General features: G+C 40.0%; 1 protein-coding gene across 1 annotated transcript in view; it reads right to left on the bottom strand.

The window, feature by feature from the left end:
• The window catches only part of MYBPC3 (myosin binding protein C3), a 107,793-nt gene that overhangs the window by 84,258 nt on the left and 6,329 nt on the right, over window positions 1-17,206 (bottom strand). The window contains exons 2-5 of the mRNA XM_063318209.1: window positions 9,455-9,721; window positions 5,676-5,798; window positions 860-946; window positions 301-449 (exon numbers count right to left, since the gene is read on the bottom strand). Of these exons, the coding sequence (XP_063174279.1) occupies window positions 301-449; window positions 860-946; window positions 5,676-5,798; window positions 9,455-9,721 (626 nt within the window). The remainder of the gene's footprint in view (window positions 1-300; window positions 450-859; window positions 947-5,675; window positions 5,799-9,454; window positions 9,722-17,206) is intronic.

The raw sequence follows: 17,206 nt of genomic DNA on the forward strand, positions 1-17,206 counted from the left end.
TATTCTTCTGTAAGGTTCAGTCATTCATGAAAAACAGATATTAAGAAGTACTTTTTTCATCCTTTTTCTGATACAAACGTACAAGGTACTTTCTTAAATGGTACAAGTTATGCATTGGGAGAAGATGCATAACTCTGAGTTGCAACTGGCATCTAAAGTAAATTTTACCAGCAAGAGGTTGTAAGCAGCATTTTATGATAATTCTTGATATTCCTGTCTTAGAAGAAATATTATGGTTATGCTGCTTCCACCGAAATATAAAAAGGTGGTCAGGTCAAGTTCTTCTTATGATAGTTGTACCTTGTTGGTTCGGTCATAACTCTCGTGAAGCTGGAGGTGTTTTCCCACTTTGCTTCCCAGGTCCATCCACTTTCCCTTGAACCATTTCGCGGTAGGTTTCTTCAGCAAGCTTTCACTTGCCACTACAGCAGTGAATATAATGTTCCTACCTTGAGAGAGAGATTAAGGTGAATATGGGGTTTCCAGAATAAAAGTTCCTGCTAAATCATGGACTATGTTAGAGAAACCAGTTTGGCAAAAGGATCTTTCCCTCCAGGCCTAAAGCAGGGACAAACAAGTTCTCTCTGCATGAGGGTCATGCCAGAATTTTTAAGGGAGGCCCTGTACTTCACAAGGGAGCAGGAGCAGAGGTTTAAAGGGTGAAATGGGGGTCTTATGCATCTTCAAGCTGAAAGTAGTATTTTGCCCTTTAACACCCCACCTCCAAAAAGTGCAAAAATAAAAAAAAAGGTCCAAATTTTTCATTCTACCTTTTAGGGGTGGCCTGGGTGTCACAAAAAGAATGTTGCCAGGCCACCCTTTCTCTACTTCTGGCCTAGAATCTGTGCCATAGACTTACCAATTGCAACTTCTCCATCCTGTGGTCGAGTCACAAAGATACCAATTGGGTCAACAGGTATCTCTTTCTGGGCTTCTGTAGGAAGAGCTGTAAACCAAATCAAGATGACGATGATGATGATGATGATGATTACAAATGTATATGCCATCTGACTCCCAGCGACTCTGGGTAGTTTACAAATTGTTAAAAACATTCAAAACTAGAAAACAACACAAAACAAAGATGCAAAGATGGCAGAGATAACAAACCCAGATGGGGAAGAAGACGAAGAAGAAGAGGCTTCAATCATGCTCACCAAAGGCTTGTCTAGAATGTATACAGAAACTTCAAATTTATGTTGGAAATGTGAATAACAAGAAGGGACATTTTATCATGTTTGGTGGACGGGTAAAAAAGCTAGAAAATTCTTGATTCAAATATACAGTACACACTGATTCAGAGGATTTTAAAAGATTAATATATTAATATGTGAGGGAGATGGACAGTAACAAAAATATGATAAATAAATAAGTAATATACAATTGAGACCAGAGGTTTTTCTTTTTGGATTGATGGACAAACAATTGGAAAAAGGTTATGGATCTTTGTTTTTATACATGATAACGGCAGTGACATTATTGTATGCACAAAGATGAAAAGATTTGGCATTACCCACAATAGAGGAATGGTTGGTGAAGATGATGGAACTTGCTGAGATGGCTAAATTGACTTCTTTGATCAGAGAAAAGACAATATCTACATTTATTGCTGACTGGAAACCCCTTATGGACTTTTTGCGTGAAACAGAAAAAAATGAACTTATGATTTATGGTTTTGATGATTAGACAGGATAGATTATAGAAAGAAGAGAGTTATGTTGTAACCATAGAGTAAGAGGTAAATTTATAATTGTACTTATAACTGCTGTAAAGAAAATCAGAAGCTTCTTCTTTGTATCTTTTTTCTTTCTTTTCTATTTTTCTTTTCCTTTTTTTCTTTCTTGCACTTTTAGCTTTCTCTTTGATTTCTTTCTTTTTCTTTTCTTTTACTTACTTTATATTAGATTGTATTATTTTTTATCTTCCTTTTAAAAAAATCTTTAATAAAAAATATATATACACCCACACACCCACACATACATGGAAGGAAGATCAAGCAGAGGAAGTGCCATGACAAGACAAGACCCTGCATGGGAGGTACCATCAACAGACAGCTGAGGTGGCTGACACTGGGAAATCCTACCAGTGGCTGGAAAGGGCTGGACTAAAAGACAGCACTGAGGCACTGATCATAGCAGCGCAAGAACAGGCACTAAGCACCAGATCCACAGAAGCAGGGGTCTACCACACTAGATAGATCCAAGGTGCAGACTGTGCAGAGAGGCCTCAGAGACAGTCCAACACATAGTGGCAGGGTGTAAGATGCAGGCAGGAACAGCACACACTGAACGGCACAACCAAGTAGCTGGCATCGTGTACAGGGACATCTGCACGGTGTTTATGGGCTAGACCCTCCCAAGTCCAGATGGGAGATTCCACAGAAGGTTATGGAGAATGAGAGGGTTAAGATCTGTGGGACTTCCAGATCCAGACAGACAGGCAGGTACTGGCCAATCAACCGGACATCATGGTAATAGACAAGGACCAGAAGACAGTGGTGATGATAGATGTAGCAGTACCAAGTGACTGTCATGCTCCCTGATCAAATGTTCCCAGAACATCTGATTGGACTCGCACACATGAAGTCAACATGTGTAGAGACTTGCGAGTTGGTAGAAGGGAGGGGGAACATTCAGGAGTGAGAAGACATCATGTTTGGACTATTTCTCATACCCAGGTCAGCTGGCTGAGCAGTTGGAAACACCTGCAAGAGACTGGCATGAACTGAGGGAAAGGGGGGCTGCATGCCAGAGCGAGGGAGGGGGATCTTGTACTTGTTGGACTGTTTAAGTTAGAGAAAGCACAGGAACTTTCATTCACAACTTTTTTGCCATTCTGTACACTTCTTCCATTAAAAAAGATTTCTACTGCAATTACGTATGAATTGGATTTAATGGTAATAGAGTGTTGCAGTCATCACATAAAGTTGTGAATCACTTTTAACTGAACTCTACCTGGAGACACTCATACCCTGAAGAGAGTTCAAAATCTACAAAAATGTCAAACTCAACATCTGAAGATCCAACTCAGCAGATGGAGAGGGAGTTGAGAGATGAATTGAATGGAGATTTGGAGACAGAAGGAGCTGTGGGAATCTCCTTGTTTCCACAAAGCTGTATGGTAGAGTTAGACACAGAACAAATTACACTGGATGTTACCAGAGGATCTGGAATACAGGATTCCTGGCTCCAGCAGTCCAGTCACCCAGACCTCAAGGAAGTAGATTGGACACCACTGGGTGATGAATGATGACGCCACCAAGACTGGCAGGATGGGACAGAGTGTTGCAGTCATCACAGTGACAGCTACATCAGGAAGGAGTATGAGAAGCTGGAGAGGTACCAGAGCCTGAAGGAGGAACTAGAGGGGATGAGGAAAGTGAAGGCCAAAGTGGTCCCAGGGGTGGTAGGGGCACTTGGGGCTGTGACTCCCAAGCTGGGAGAGTGACTCCAACAGATCCCAGGAACAACATCAGAGCTCTCTGTCCAGAAGAGTGCAGTGCTAGGAACAGCCAAGATACTGTGCAGAACCCTCAAACTCCCAGGCCTCTGGTAGAGGACCTGAGGTTGAGGAAGACACATACCACCCATAGGAGTGAGAAGGGAATTTTATACATACATACATACATACATAATATATAAATATAAAATCACACTTTCCAAAGGCCTCAGCAAAGGGCCAGATCTTCAGGGCCCTTCAAAACACCAGTGAGGTGGGAGCTGTTTGAATCTTTCCATAAATATAAATAATTTGTTTGTTTGTTTGTTTGTTTCAGAATCATTCTCTTTGTCAAGATGGCCTATGCCTCCCACAGTGAGAGACTGACTCACCTGAGTAGGAACTAAAACTTCACCAAGAATAACACTATTTTCTTGGTCCTGGTCTTAAGCTTGGAGTCAGAGGTGGAAGAGCCAGCTCTGTCCAAGAGCTTAGAGGCTCTTCCTTACTTGCTCCTAATCATGGCACAAGCCACGTGCTTGTGGCTTAGCACTTTTTTGAAAGAGTCGTAAATGTATTTTAAAATGTGTGTTTAGCATTCTTCTGAATTAATGCTGCATGGAAGGTCAGCCTAAATGAGGAAAGGTTGCGTTCTGCAAGCTCTGTCACACTTGTACTGTCTTGGTGGCATTAGATTCCAAGATGATGTGTATTGTTATGTGCAAGCCAATCACAAATGCATGTTTTCCATGGCCAGCCACTGACTACTTCCAGAAGGTCAGAACTGGATCACTTGGTCACGCATTGCCAGCATTAACATACTCTTCCAGCAAATATAATGAGAATTATATTTACTCTATCAATTGCTCCCTCCCACTTCATCCCAAGCCCCTCCTCTGTGCCCATAACCTGTCAGTGGGCTTATTTTTATACACACCATTAGCACTCTTTCAGAAAAGCGCCAGACTCATGTTCAGAAATAATCCACTGAGAGGTCACAGGTGCATAGGAGAGCTCCCTCCTGCTTCACTGCCCCCTATCCCATTAGTTCCAGCCACCTGTTACCCAGATCACTTGACAGGTAATTAAACAAATAATTCAATCATCCACTTATAGTCATCTAACCCTGCCCTATGCCACATTCAGAGGTATGATTGGTGGCTGTCTTTCCCGTGGGAAGCTTGGTAGAAGGGGAAACAAAACCAGGGAAATCATTCAGCTGCTTTTCTTAACTTGCTGGCAATAATACGTAAGTAAGGTCAGCATCATTTTCTGGCTTTGTACTATGGCAGAATATGGATCTGCAATTTATCTCAGCATAACTTTCCTAGTGGTTTAAAGACTGGCAAATAGCTCTTGATGCAGCTGTCAAGCCCCAAGGACTCATGATACTGAACCTAAGACTGATTGCAGTCAGGAGCCTGTAGAAGCAAAGTCCAGAGGACTGGAACCAGGACTTTCAATGAAGCATCCCTCTGAGCTTGTATCTCCTAAACCACCATGCCAGTCCAGCAACATCAAGCAAGAGGACATGGAAAAGAAGACAGTTATATTTAGTCCAGGTCTCGCTCCTAGAGCAGGGAACAGAGTTTAACTAAATGGGATGGCGGTAGATACTCAGAAGACCTGTATTTAACTCAAGTGTTCATTGAAGTAAATTGCTTACTGGGAACTGATCGTAGTTATACAATCACTAGCTACTTTGCTGTTGTGCCTTCTGGTATCAGCTACAGGCAGATCAGCATAAACAAGTATATGATTTGGCAAACGATCTGAAAGATAAGGGAGGACTAGAGCCAAAGAGCAGAGCATCTACATTTCATATAAAAAGCCCCAGCATTACATTTTGAATCTAATATAAATATATTTATATTTAAGTTGTGTTCTTGTTCAAACTGTTACTAGTCAGCGGAGGCAGTATTGAACTAAACAGACCAATGGCTTGGCCTGGTATAAAACAGCTTTTTGTTTTGATATCTCCCCAAAGGGGGGGGAACTAATTTTCCAGGCATAGGCATGAGAAAATAGAGTTGGTTGAAGTGTATGCACATTTTCTCAACAGGAATAAAGTTTTATAGTACATTGGTTGCATATACTGTACCAAAGAACAAATAATAGGCAAAATAGTTTGTCAAGCCACATGATGTGGGCTTTTTAGTTTTCTTCTCTTTCTTGATGGTAAATACTCATTTTGTTATAGTTATTATCAGATTAATCTTCATGCTTATTACTATTTTTACCTTCTGAGACTTTGCTATCATCTGCACTTCCAGCATCTTTAGGTCCAGCATTTGTAGGTCCAGCATCTGAGACTGTTGGCTGATCAGAAGAAACTTCAGGAGGAGGAACCTCTCCCATCTTTTCTAAAAAGGAAGACAACATAGAAGAATCTTTTTTACTGAAAGGTTATAGCAAATTGTGGGAATATTATATTCTTTGGCAAAATGAAGATTATATTTAATGCTGAGAAAATGAAATGTACTCATGTATGCATGAAGAAAGTGCACACATGTGGAGATACAGGAATTTGAGCACAAGGATCCAGCCAAAATCATTTTAATAAGATTACAAGGAAGGGTTAACAAAAATGATAGTATTGTGGAGGAATGTACTATATACTGCCAAGCTAGGCAGAAGATCTGGATAATGCTCTTCTAGACCAGATTATAGAACTTTCAGGGATAATGGATACTTCAACTACCCAGACATTTGTTGGAAAATCATCTCAACCAAGACTGCAAAATTCCAAAAATTATTAGTGGTTTTGTTGATTGTTTCATTTTCTAGGAGGTTGAAGAAGAGACAAAAGGATTGTCTTTTCTAGACCAGTTCCTAACCAATAAGGAAGACCTGGTTGATGAGGTAAAAACAATGGGAACCTGGGAGAAATTTAACACATCATCTTGGATTTCAACATATTACTGAACGGTAAACTGGAACATATTTGTACATAGACACTAGATTTCAGGAGAGCTAGATTCAACAAACTAGAAGTACTAGACAGACATCAGAGAAGTTCTCAGGTTATATGGAATGCTGGAGGGTTGGGAATTTCTCAAAAAAATTGAAAAAAGATCCGATATCATTCCAGTAGAATAAAAAATGGGGGACAGCTTAGGAACCCATTGTGGATGTATAAGGAACTTTTCACCAAAGAAATAAAAGGGACATGTATAGGAAATGGAAAATGGGTGCAGTCATCAAGAAAGCACACTGGCAAGTAGCTAATATCTACAGAAGGTAAGGAAGAAACACCGAAGCGCAGTAGGAACTGAGGCTCACAAGAAAAAAAGCAACATAAGGGGCTTTGGGGCTATGTCAGTAGTAGATGAAGAAAAAGGAAGAGGTGGGCTAACTGCTTGGAGACAATTATGAGGGAAGGGGAATGGACAGAGCTCCACAACTCCTACTTTGCTTAGGTTTTCTATCCAAAGGGGAACTGTGTTGATTTTTTTTTAATTATTGAGTTTACAAATAGGACCAGAGAAAAAAGCAAGAAAAAACAGAAAAAATAGAAAAAAGCAAGGTGTAAATAAAGAGGCTTACAAGCAATGTAAAACTGATAAGAATTTCAAAATGATATTAATGTAAAACTACCTAGTACAATATCTTACATCAATCTGAAAGTTAGAATCATTGTTAAAATAATATTCAAATCAGCGTATGGTACAGTAACTGATCCATGTAGCTCTCACCCTGATGATGTTGTGGAAGTCTTTAAAAACTTGGCTGTTCTCCCAGGCCTTAGGGTAAGGTGCTAGTGGTGTTCCTGCCAGTTCTGTTTCATAGTATATTGGTTTTCTCCAAGTATAATATTAACTATAAATTTGATATTTTTCCTCCTTTCATATTCCTGTTGTTGGATATTAATTGTTCTGTTCAAATTCTGCACCCATTTGATCATACAGTCCTTAACTTGTTCACTTTCTGAGTTGCACTTCACTAGCAACGTATACATAAGTCCCAATAACTCATCTAAATTTTGGGTGGTAAGTTTTCAAATTCAGTCTAATCCCTAAGTGTTCCACCTTGTTTTGTAATTCCTTTAGGACTATACTGCTTATTTGTAGCTACTGAAACCAGCGAGGAATTGTGCTCAGATGGACCTATGCAAAACAATTGACACCAGTAGGGAGTGGCCATAGAAAATAAACAAAGAAACAATTAGGGAGTCCCTGACTACCATGAATTAGTTCAAGTCTCCAATACCACATCAATTACACTCAAGAGTCTTGAAGGAACTTGAAGATATTGCAGCTCTTTTCTGTTACCTTTGAGGAATCATGATGGATGGACATAGTGCTGAAGGATTGGAAAAGAGCAAATGTTTTTCCTGTCTTCAGAAAGGGAAGAAACGATGAGCCAGGTAACTATAGACAGGTCAGCTTGATGCTGATACCAGACAAAATGCTGGAGAAGATTATTAAACACTTGGTTTGTAAATAGTTAGGAAAGAACTCATGGTTTGGTATTCCTCATGGCTCTGTTCTAGACCCTATGCTGTTCGCTAGATGTATAGGTTTCTTGAATGAGGGGTTAGGAAATATATTTATCAAATTTTCAGATGACACCAGGATTAAGGGGAATAGCAAGCACCTTATGGGACACCACCTAGATGCAGGAGGATCTTGATAAGTTGGAACATTGAGCAGAGATCAGCAAGTCGAATTTCAGTAGGAACAAATGGAAAGTTCTACCTTTGGGAAGGAAAAAGGTATGTGCATAGGATAATGGGAGGTCATACATGACAGAGGAACATGCAAAAAGGATCTGAAGGTCCTGATGGATCACAAGCTGAACATAAACAACAATCTGATGCAGCTGCAAAAAACCCAAGCAAACAAATCCTCTCCTCACCTGCATCAACAGAAGTAACATATCAGATCAAAAGAAGTCAGTGTACCTCTCTAGTGTACATTGCTTAATGCACACCTAGAATATTGCATCCAGTTCTAAGAATCACATTTTAAGAAGGACACAGACAAACTGGAGCATGGCCAGGTTAGAGCAAGCAGGTTGGTAAGAGGTCTGGAAGGAAAAAATGTATGAAAACTATTGGAAGGGCTGGGTATATTTAGCCTGGAAAGGAGAGATATGAGAGCTGTCTTCAAGTAGAAGATAGATAGAAGATGGGTAGACTTGCTCAGTATTGTTCTAGAATGGAAAACAGAAACAATGGATTTTGAATGGATATCAGGCAGAATTTTCTAACAGCAAGAGATATTCAACTGTGGAACAGCCTGCCTCAGGAGATGGTGGACATCACCTCCATTCTTCAGTGGAAGAATGTAAATGGAGGTTGGATGCTGTAATAGTAGATTCCTCTGCTGGGCAGGAGACTGGACCAAATGATCTCCAAGATCCCTTCCAAAACCTACATTCTATGATCATTTATGAACTTTTTTTTGCAGAACTGACTTATTTTTCATTTCTGATAAACTGAACTGAATCTTACAAATCCCCACCCCCCTCTGAAGCTTCACTGTTCTGGATAGGGACCCAGGTAAGTGGGCTTTGAGATAGATTGCCTCTTCCCCCATCTAACCAGTGAAACAGCTCTGCTTGTTCAAATGCCTTGCAGCTACAGAAATGACTTTTCTGCCTGTGGGAGGTTTGTGCTGAATCCAAACTATTGTTCTATTGTCATGCCATTTAGCCTAGCGATTCCCAAATTAGATTTGAGTTGAGAAAAAAGAAATAGTTCAAATACATGGGGAATGCCCACACTCTATTTTAAGCCAGAGTGAGGTTGAGGTTTTATTTTTCCTCATAGGTAGCATGGCTGTTTTTGGTTTATGGCAGGGATGTCTGCAGGGGCATCATGCATAAAAAAGGGGCAGGGCTTCAATTGCATGGTGATGGCTGCCATCTTGACCTTTTTTTTAACCTCCCCATGGGAACACCCCTGTTTTATTAGCTCTACAGTTTGTCTTAAATGTCTTCAAAGAAAGGTTGTGCATCACAGTGATGATGGACTGAAACAGAACAGAAGTTTGCATCCCTTGGAGTCCTGGTTTACCTGCTTCTTTCACTTTAAGTTCAAATTTGACCTTGGAACTTCCAGCAATGGCAGCATAAGTGGCATCATCCTCTTTTCCAACATTATTAATGGTCAAGGAGTGCTTATTCCCCTCTGATTTGATGACATACTTCTCGCTTGTGGTAAGTTCTACACCATTTTGCTGCCACTTCACCTTGATGCCAGTCTTCTCTGTCTCTGCTTCAAAAACAGCAGTGCCTCCTGCTGAGACATCTCTTGTCTTCGGTTTCTTGATGAATGCTGAAGCTAAAGAGATGGCAAACAAGACTGAAAAATACAAAATGGTCTACCCGGTTCTCCAGTCCCCTTTACTTATACCGCTTGTGATATTTTTACAGACGCTGACTTTTAGAACTGGAACAGATTATCACAAATGCTTACTCAGTTTGGGACCAGAATATTGTATGCACATTTATTTAATACACCACTCTGATTCTAGCTCCATTTTTACCTCAGCTACCTGTTGTTTGGGCAACCCACTGCTATGAGCCTGAAAACAGGAAGGCCAATTGTATTTCCTTTCTACTGAAACGCTTTGTCCGGCTATAGCAGCTAGAATTCCTATCAGTTTTGATTAGCAAGTCAGTAATGATCCTACTAAAAAGAGCTAGACTTGATCTCAGCTAACCATGTTTTTGTGACATTAAATGTCCCATATTATGCTCTCTGAATGGTACATTAGTAAATCATTCAGAGACTCTGGTTGGTGAAGCATGCTGCTTCCTGAATGTACTGTTAGTAGTATAATGACAGGAATCAATGGCACTAAAACCTTCTGAGAATCTTGGTGAGATTTGATAAAAGTAATCAGAATCAATGTTAGAAGAACAAAAGTAAATTCTGACGAGGATTTTCTAGTCCAAACTGTTTTCTGTAACCTACCTAGGCTGTGCTCATACTGTACAGTTAAACTAGGACTTTTCACTTGAGAGCAAGGGAGATTTCTTTCCTTATGTAATGTGCTTTTTCATAAACTACCAATCCCAGCCTGCTTTTTGCATAGGAATGTGTGATAATTGGTGGGAGGAAGTGCAAAGGATCACATTAATTGGGTAACGACATTGATCCTTGGGACAGGAGCAGCCAGCATCGCTGATTTATTATGCCCAAACTACTGTATATTGTCTGGGTTTAAATACAAAATGGGCACCCAAGTGCATAAGGAAGTTAAATAAAGGTATCAATTAGTCCTTCAGTTTTTAATAAGATATTTTGGTAGTCTGGTTTATGTGATATATTAAGTAGAATGAACCAAAATGTAGATATATTTGGGCTTCATTTTACAGAACATTTTAATTTGATTTTTCTTCTCTTTGGAGCAATTCTTATTTAAAAATGGCTGGGAATATCTCTTTTGGGATAAGAAGGGCTCACAATGGGTTTGTTTCCCATAATCAACTGTTAATTAATGATATTTTAAAAACTTTGGAGATTTTACAGAAGGAATGCAAATTACCTATAAATGACAATTATACAGTTAAAACACTAGCTGTAAAACACTAGCCGTGTATGCTAGTTGTTACTGAAGCACGAAGCACGTCAGGTCCCTGAACCTCCAGAAGTATTACATTGGAGAAGGCCTTTACTGAAACTAACTGACAATTTATTATTAAAATTCTTGTTTTAATTTTTTTTTTTTTAAAAGGACAATATACAAAAAAATTGGAATACTCCATATTATTTAAGGAATATTAGATACATTTCTTATGACCTAAAATCTCATTTAGTTCAGCAAAAAATTCTCTTTAGAGTCTGTTGGACTCCTCAAAGAATGTTTATAAAGGTTGCCTCTTACCCTTTTTCTGCTGGTTATATAATAAGCTTAAAGGGATTTTGGTACATATATTATGGGTGTGTTCTCATGTAATTTCTTATTGCTTAGATATTATCACTATGGTGAACCAGGTTCTTGGAAGGTGGTTAAGGGTTAGAGGTGTTAATGTTTTGTTGTATTATATTCCAGAGATCTGGAATCTTTCAATCTATGAAGAATTTTGGATTATCTGCTTGGACTGTTGCAAAAAAAAAAAAGGTGATTGTGCACTCATGGAAGAATGTTTCTGTTCCAAACTTTAAAAGTTTGCTTAGCAAAATTTGTCAACTCAGCCTTTGAATTAGTTTTGTATCACACAATCAAACAAGAGGCAAAACCAGGCAATAAATCCATAATGTTGGAATTGAAGAAAGTTATATAATGTTAATAACTTGATATATTTTGTTATTTTTCTTTCTTTAAATGGTCTTTTCTCAAAATATTTCAGATTAGATAAAATTAAGGTATGATTTTCATTTTTGTTTTAGTTTTCCCTGTTATTTGCTCCTTCAAGATTTTTTGTTTTTTCTTCTTCTTAGGTAGTTGAGTATAATGTTTTTCCTTTTTTCCCCCCTCACACTTTTTATATAATTTTATATAACTTCTCAGCTCTTTTTATATAATAGGTTAGATTTAATTGGATAGTATTTTATATAGTAGTATCATAGTTATATGGATACATTGCTAGTAAAGTTTATATATACTGTAGTAATCCAAAGTAATGTGTTTATTTAAAATGTTAGCTGTTACATTTTTAAAATCTTATAAAATTATATATTTAAAAAATATTACAAAACAACATTGTGGCTGTAGGTTCCAGTTGCCTTTAACTCACCTAGATGTTTCCATGGAATGCCTTAATTCAAAGGGTATAAAAATTGAAAGACTCATTATGGGACTCATGTACAGGATATAGCTATATTCAAAGTAAAATAATGACAGGTTATGCAAACTGGAAGACCAGATGGAGGTGGTGTAGTATCTATGCGATTACATTGACAGTAATGAGAAGGAGTAGGAAGTGATGACAGCCCTGAGAATATCAGTCCAACCAATTGGAGGCATGTTATACCTAAAAAAAAGGGGATGTAAAGAAGTCAAGGGGATGGGGTGGGGCCATGCATACACTTTTGACTGTATCTATTGCCCATCAGCAAAGGAACATTACCTTGTCGTGGTGCTGGAGCTTGAGCACCTCAATGATGCCATGAGCTAAACCGTAAAGGGCCACCCAAGACGGGAAGGTCATGACAGAGAGGTCAGACTAAATGCGATCCCTGGGGAAGTAATGGCAACCCACCCCAGTATTGCCGTGAAAACTAAATGGATCAGTACAACCAGAGATATGTCGGTATACCATCGGAAGATGAGACCCCCCAGGTCGGAAGATGGTCAAAATGCTACTGGGGAGGAACAGAGGATGAGTTCAACTAGCCCCAGACGTGATGACGCAGCTAGCTCAAAGCCGAAAGGACGGCTAGCGGCCAACGGTGCTGGTGGTGAACGGCGAATCCAATGTTCTAAGGATCAACACATCATTGGAACCTGGAATGTAAGATCTATGAGCCAGGGCAAATTGGATGTGGTTATTGGTGAGATGTCAAGATTAAAGATAGACATTTTGGGCGTCAGTGAACTGAAATGGACTGGAATGGGCCACTTCACATCCAATGACCACCAGATCTACTACTGTGGACAAGAGGACCACAGAAGAAATGGAGTAGCCTTCATAATTAATAGTAAAGGGGCTAAAGCAGTGCTTGGATACAATCCAAAAAACAATAGAATGATCTCAATTCGAATTCAGGGCAAGCCATCTAACATCACAGTGATCCAAATATACGCCCCAACCACAAATGCTGAAGAAGCTGAAGTAGAGCAGTTCTATGAGGATCTGCAGCACCTACTGGACAACACGCCTAAAAGAGATGTTATTTTCATCACAGGAGACTGGAATGCTAAGGTGGGCAGTCAAATGACACCTGGAATTACAGGTAAGCATGGCCTGGGAGAACAAAACGAAGCAGGACATAGGCTGATAGAATTTTGCCAAGACAACTCACTCTGCATAACAAACACTCTCTTCCAACAACCTAAGAGACGGCTTTATACATGGACTTCACCAGATGGACAACACTGAAATCAGATTGACTACATCCTTTGCAGCCAAAGGTGGCGGACATCTGTACAGTCGGTAAAAACAAGACCTGGAGCTGACTGTAGTTCTGATCACAAACTTCTTCTTGCACAATTTAGGATCAGACTAAAGAGATTAGGGAAGACCCACAGATCAGCTAGTTATGAGCTCACTAATATTCCTAAGGAATATGCAGTGGAGGTGAAGAATCGATTTAAGGGACTGGACTTAGTAGATAGGGTCCCGGAAGCACTCTGGACAGAAGTTCGCAACATTGTTCAGGAGGCGGCAACAAAATACATCCCAAAGAAAGAGAAAACCGAGAAGGCAAAATGGCTGTCTGCTGAGACACTAGAAGTAGCCCAAGAAAGAAGGAAAGCAAAAGGCAACAGTGATAGGGGGAGATATGCCCAATTAAATGCAAAATTCCAGAGGTTAGCCAGAAGAGATAAGGAATTATTTTTAAACAAGCAATGCGCGGAAGTGGAAGAAGACAATAGAATAGGAAGGACAAGAGACCTCTTCCAGAAAATTAGAAACATCGGAGGTAAATTCCAGGCAAAAATGGGTATGATCAAAAACAAAGATGGCAAGGACCTAACAGAAGAAGAAGAGATCCAGAAAAGGTGGCAAGAATATACAGAAGACCTGTATAGGAAGGATTACAATATCGGGGATAGCTTTGATGGTGTGGTCAGTGAGCTAGAGCCAGACATCCTGAAGAGTGAGGTTGAATGGGCCTTAAGAAGCATTGCTAATAACAAGGCAGCAGGAGATGACAGCATCCCAGCTGAACTGTTCAAAATCTTGCAAGATGATGCTGTCAAGATAATGCATGCTATATGCCAGCAAATTTGGAAAACACAAGAATGGCCATCAGACTGGAAAAAATCAACTTATATCCCCATACCAAAAAAGGGGAACACTAAAGAATGTTCAAACTATCGAACAGTGGCACTCATTTCACATGCCAGTAAGGTAATGCTCAAGATCCTGCAAGGTAGACTTCAGCAATTCATGGAGTGAGAATTGCCAGATGTACAAGCTGGGTTTAGAAAAGGCAGAGGAACTAGGGACCAAATTGCCAATATCCGCTGGATAATGGAAAAAGCCAGGGAGTTTCAGAAAAACATCTATTTCTGTTTTATTGACTATTCTAAAGCCTTTGACTGTGTGGACCATAACAAATTGTGGCAAGTTCTTAGTGGTATGGGGATACCAAGTCATCTTGTCTGCCTCCTGAAGAATCTGTATAATGACCAAGTAGCAACAGTAAGAACAGACCACGGAACAACGGACTGGTTTAAGATTGGGAAAGGAGTATGGCAGGGCTGTATACTCTCACCCTACCTATTCAACTTGTACGCAGAACACATCATGCGACAAGCTGGCCTTGAGGAATCCAAGGCTGGAGTTAAAATTGCTGGAAGAAACATTAACAATCTCAGATATGCAGATGATACCACTTTGATGGCTGAAAGCGAAGAGGAACTGAGGAGCCTTATGATGAAGGTGAAAGAAGAAAGTGCAAAAGCTGGCTTGCAGCTAAACCTCAAAAAAACCAAGGTTATGGCAACCAGCTTGATTGATAACTGGCAAATAGAGGGAGAAAATGTAGAAGCAGTGAAAGACTTTGTATTTCTAGGTGTGAAGATTACTGCAGATGCTGACTGCAGTCAGGAAATCAGAAGACGCTTAATCCTTGGGAGAAGAGCAATGACAAATCTCGATAAAATAGTTAAGAGCAGAGACATCACACTGACAACAAAGGTCTGCATAGTTAAAGCAATGATGTTCCCTGTAGTAACATATGGCTGTGAGAGCTGGATCATAAGGAAGGCTGAGAGAAGGAAGATCGATGCTTTTGAACTGTGGTGTTGGAGGAAAATTCTGAGAGTGCCTTGGACTGCAAGAAGATCAAACCAGTCCATACTCCAGGAAATAAAGCCAGACTGCTCACTTGAGGGAATGATATTAAAAGCAAAACTGAAATACTTTGGCCACATAATGAGAAGACAGGTCACCCTGGAGAAGATGCTGATGCTAGGGAGAGTGGAAGGCAAAAGGAAGAGGGGCCAACCAAGGGCAAGATGGATAGTTGATATTCTAGAGGTGACGGACTCGTCCCTGGGGGAGCTGGGGGTGTTGATGACCGACAGTAAGCTCTGGCGTGGGCTGGTCCATGAAGCCATCAAGTCACGAAGAGTCAGAAGCGACTAAACGAATGAACAACAAAATTGCCCTTGGGGGACAGTCATTGAGAAGGCACAATGAGACAATACATAGAGAAGTGACTTCCTAATAAAATTTCCTGTTCTAAGTAGCAAAAATGAAGACCCAACGTTTACATACAGTATATCTAAAAGGACTGGATTACAGCATTCTTAGAAGTCAAGCCAGTTTGGAAAATGACTGCAAGACAAACACTATTGCTTGTCTTCTCCCCCCATAGCAGGGATAAAAAGATTTCGAGGGATAGCTTTGTAATGCCCAGTTGTTGTCACTCATCCTGTTAGCCTTCAAATCATCCATAAATACTTTAATGGTTTGTCAACAATGGAGCCTGTAACACTTCAAAGTCTAAGGGCATATAGGTGCTGCCCTTTTAAGCAGCTTCTATCTTGTCCTCATGGCAGTTTAAATCCAACCCAGTTTAAGAAAAACCTGGCTGGATTGAGGTGGTTTGGCAACACCTTTTAAAAAATCTAGGGTTACTATCTTCTCTTATTGGACATTCCCTCAGCTACTGTGCCTTCCCAAGTTTCTGTTCAGGAAAGCAATTGTCATGAGTACTGATGGTGAGCAGGAGGGGGCCCCTATCCTGTAACTGAGGAGTTAAGCAGCCATTCAAAGAGACACAGATCAGACCCGCCTTAACTTTTGGGGTTTATCTGTCTGGGTTTTTCCCACGCTTCTTCAGTTTGTTAGGATTTTCTGTCTAATGTAGCAGTAATAAAACACTAGAGATCTATTCCTTGTCTCAGCGTGGTTCCTGACTGTTAGGACAGCAATGGTGTGTGTGTGTGTATGTGTATATGTATATTAGATAAATTTATATATGCTAAAGTTAATGCATCAAAATGCAGGTATGTGCTGGCACAACAATTACATTTAAAATAAAAATTCCCTTCTTGTCTTCCTGAAGGTCTTCTACAGCTTCTGATGCAATGTTGCATCAATGGGACAGCAGTTAGAAGGCTTATTTCCTATGCAGAAAACCCAGCAGAGCAGATTTTTTAAAAATATATATTTTTCTTTCCCTGACATTCCTATTTTCCCCTGGGCTTTGTTTTTTAAGTAAGTCCAGGGGTGCCTGTCTCTTTTTCTTTTTAAAAAGAAAAGTTGGGACAAAATAGGGATGTCAGGGAGAGAAAAATAATAATTTAAAATAAAGCATTTCTTGTTGGTTTTGACCCAGGAACATTCTGCATGTGAAAAAAGCATTCTAACTGCTGTGCCATTGAGATAACTGCTATCTGTGCAGCAAAAGACCTCCTTGAAGGTGCTCTTTGAAAAAGAAATGAGGAGCATTCCTTCCTCGTGAAATAGCTGAGGAACTGCTGGGGTAAGAAAGTAAACTACACCAGCCCAGACAAGTGAGTCAAGGGGACATAACGGGGACACAGTACTTTTAAAAAATGGCAGGACAACATGCCCAGAGATCACATAGGCCATGGGAGAGGAGGTGATTAAAGAACAACGTCATCTTTTCTGTCCTCCAAAGATGGTTGCTGGCCAGTTCTGGGAACAGGGCCCTGGATAAGATGGATAAGCCCTCAAT

Source organism: Candoia aspera, chromosome 1 (assembly GCF_035149785.1).
Source record: "Candoia aspera isolate rCanAsp1 chromosome 1, rCanAsp1.hap2, whole genome shotgun sequence".
NCBI lineage: Eukaryota > Metazoa > Chordata > Lepidosauria > Squamata > Boidae > Candoia > Candoia aspera.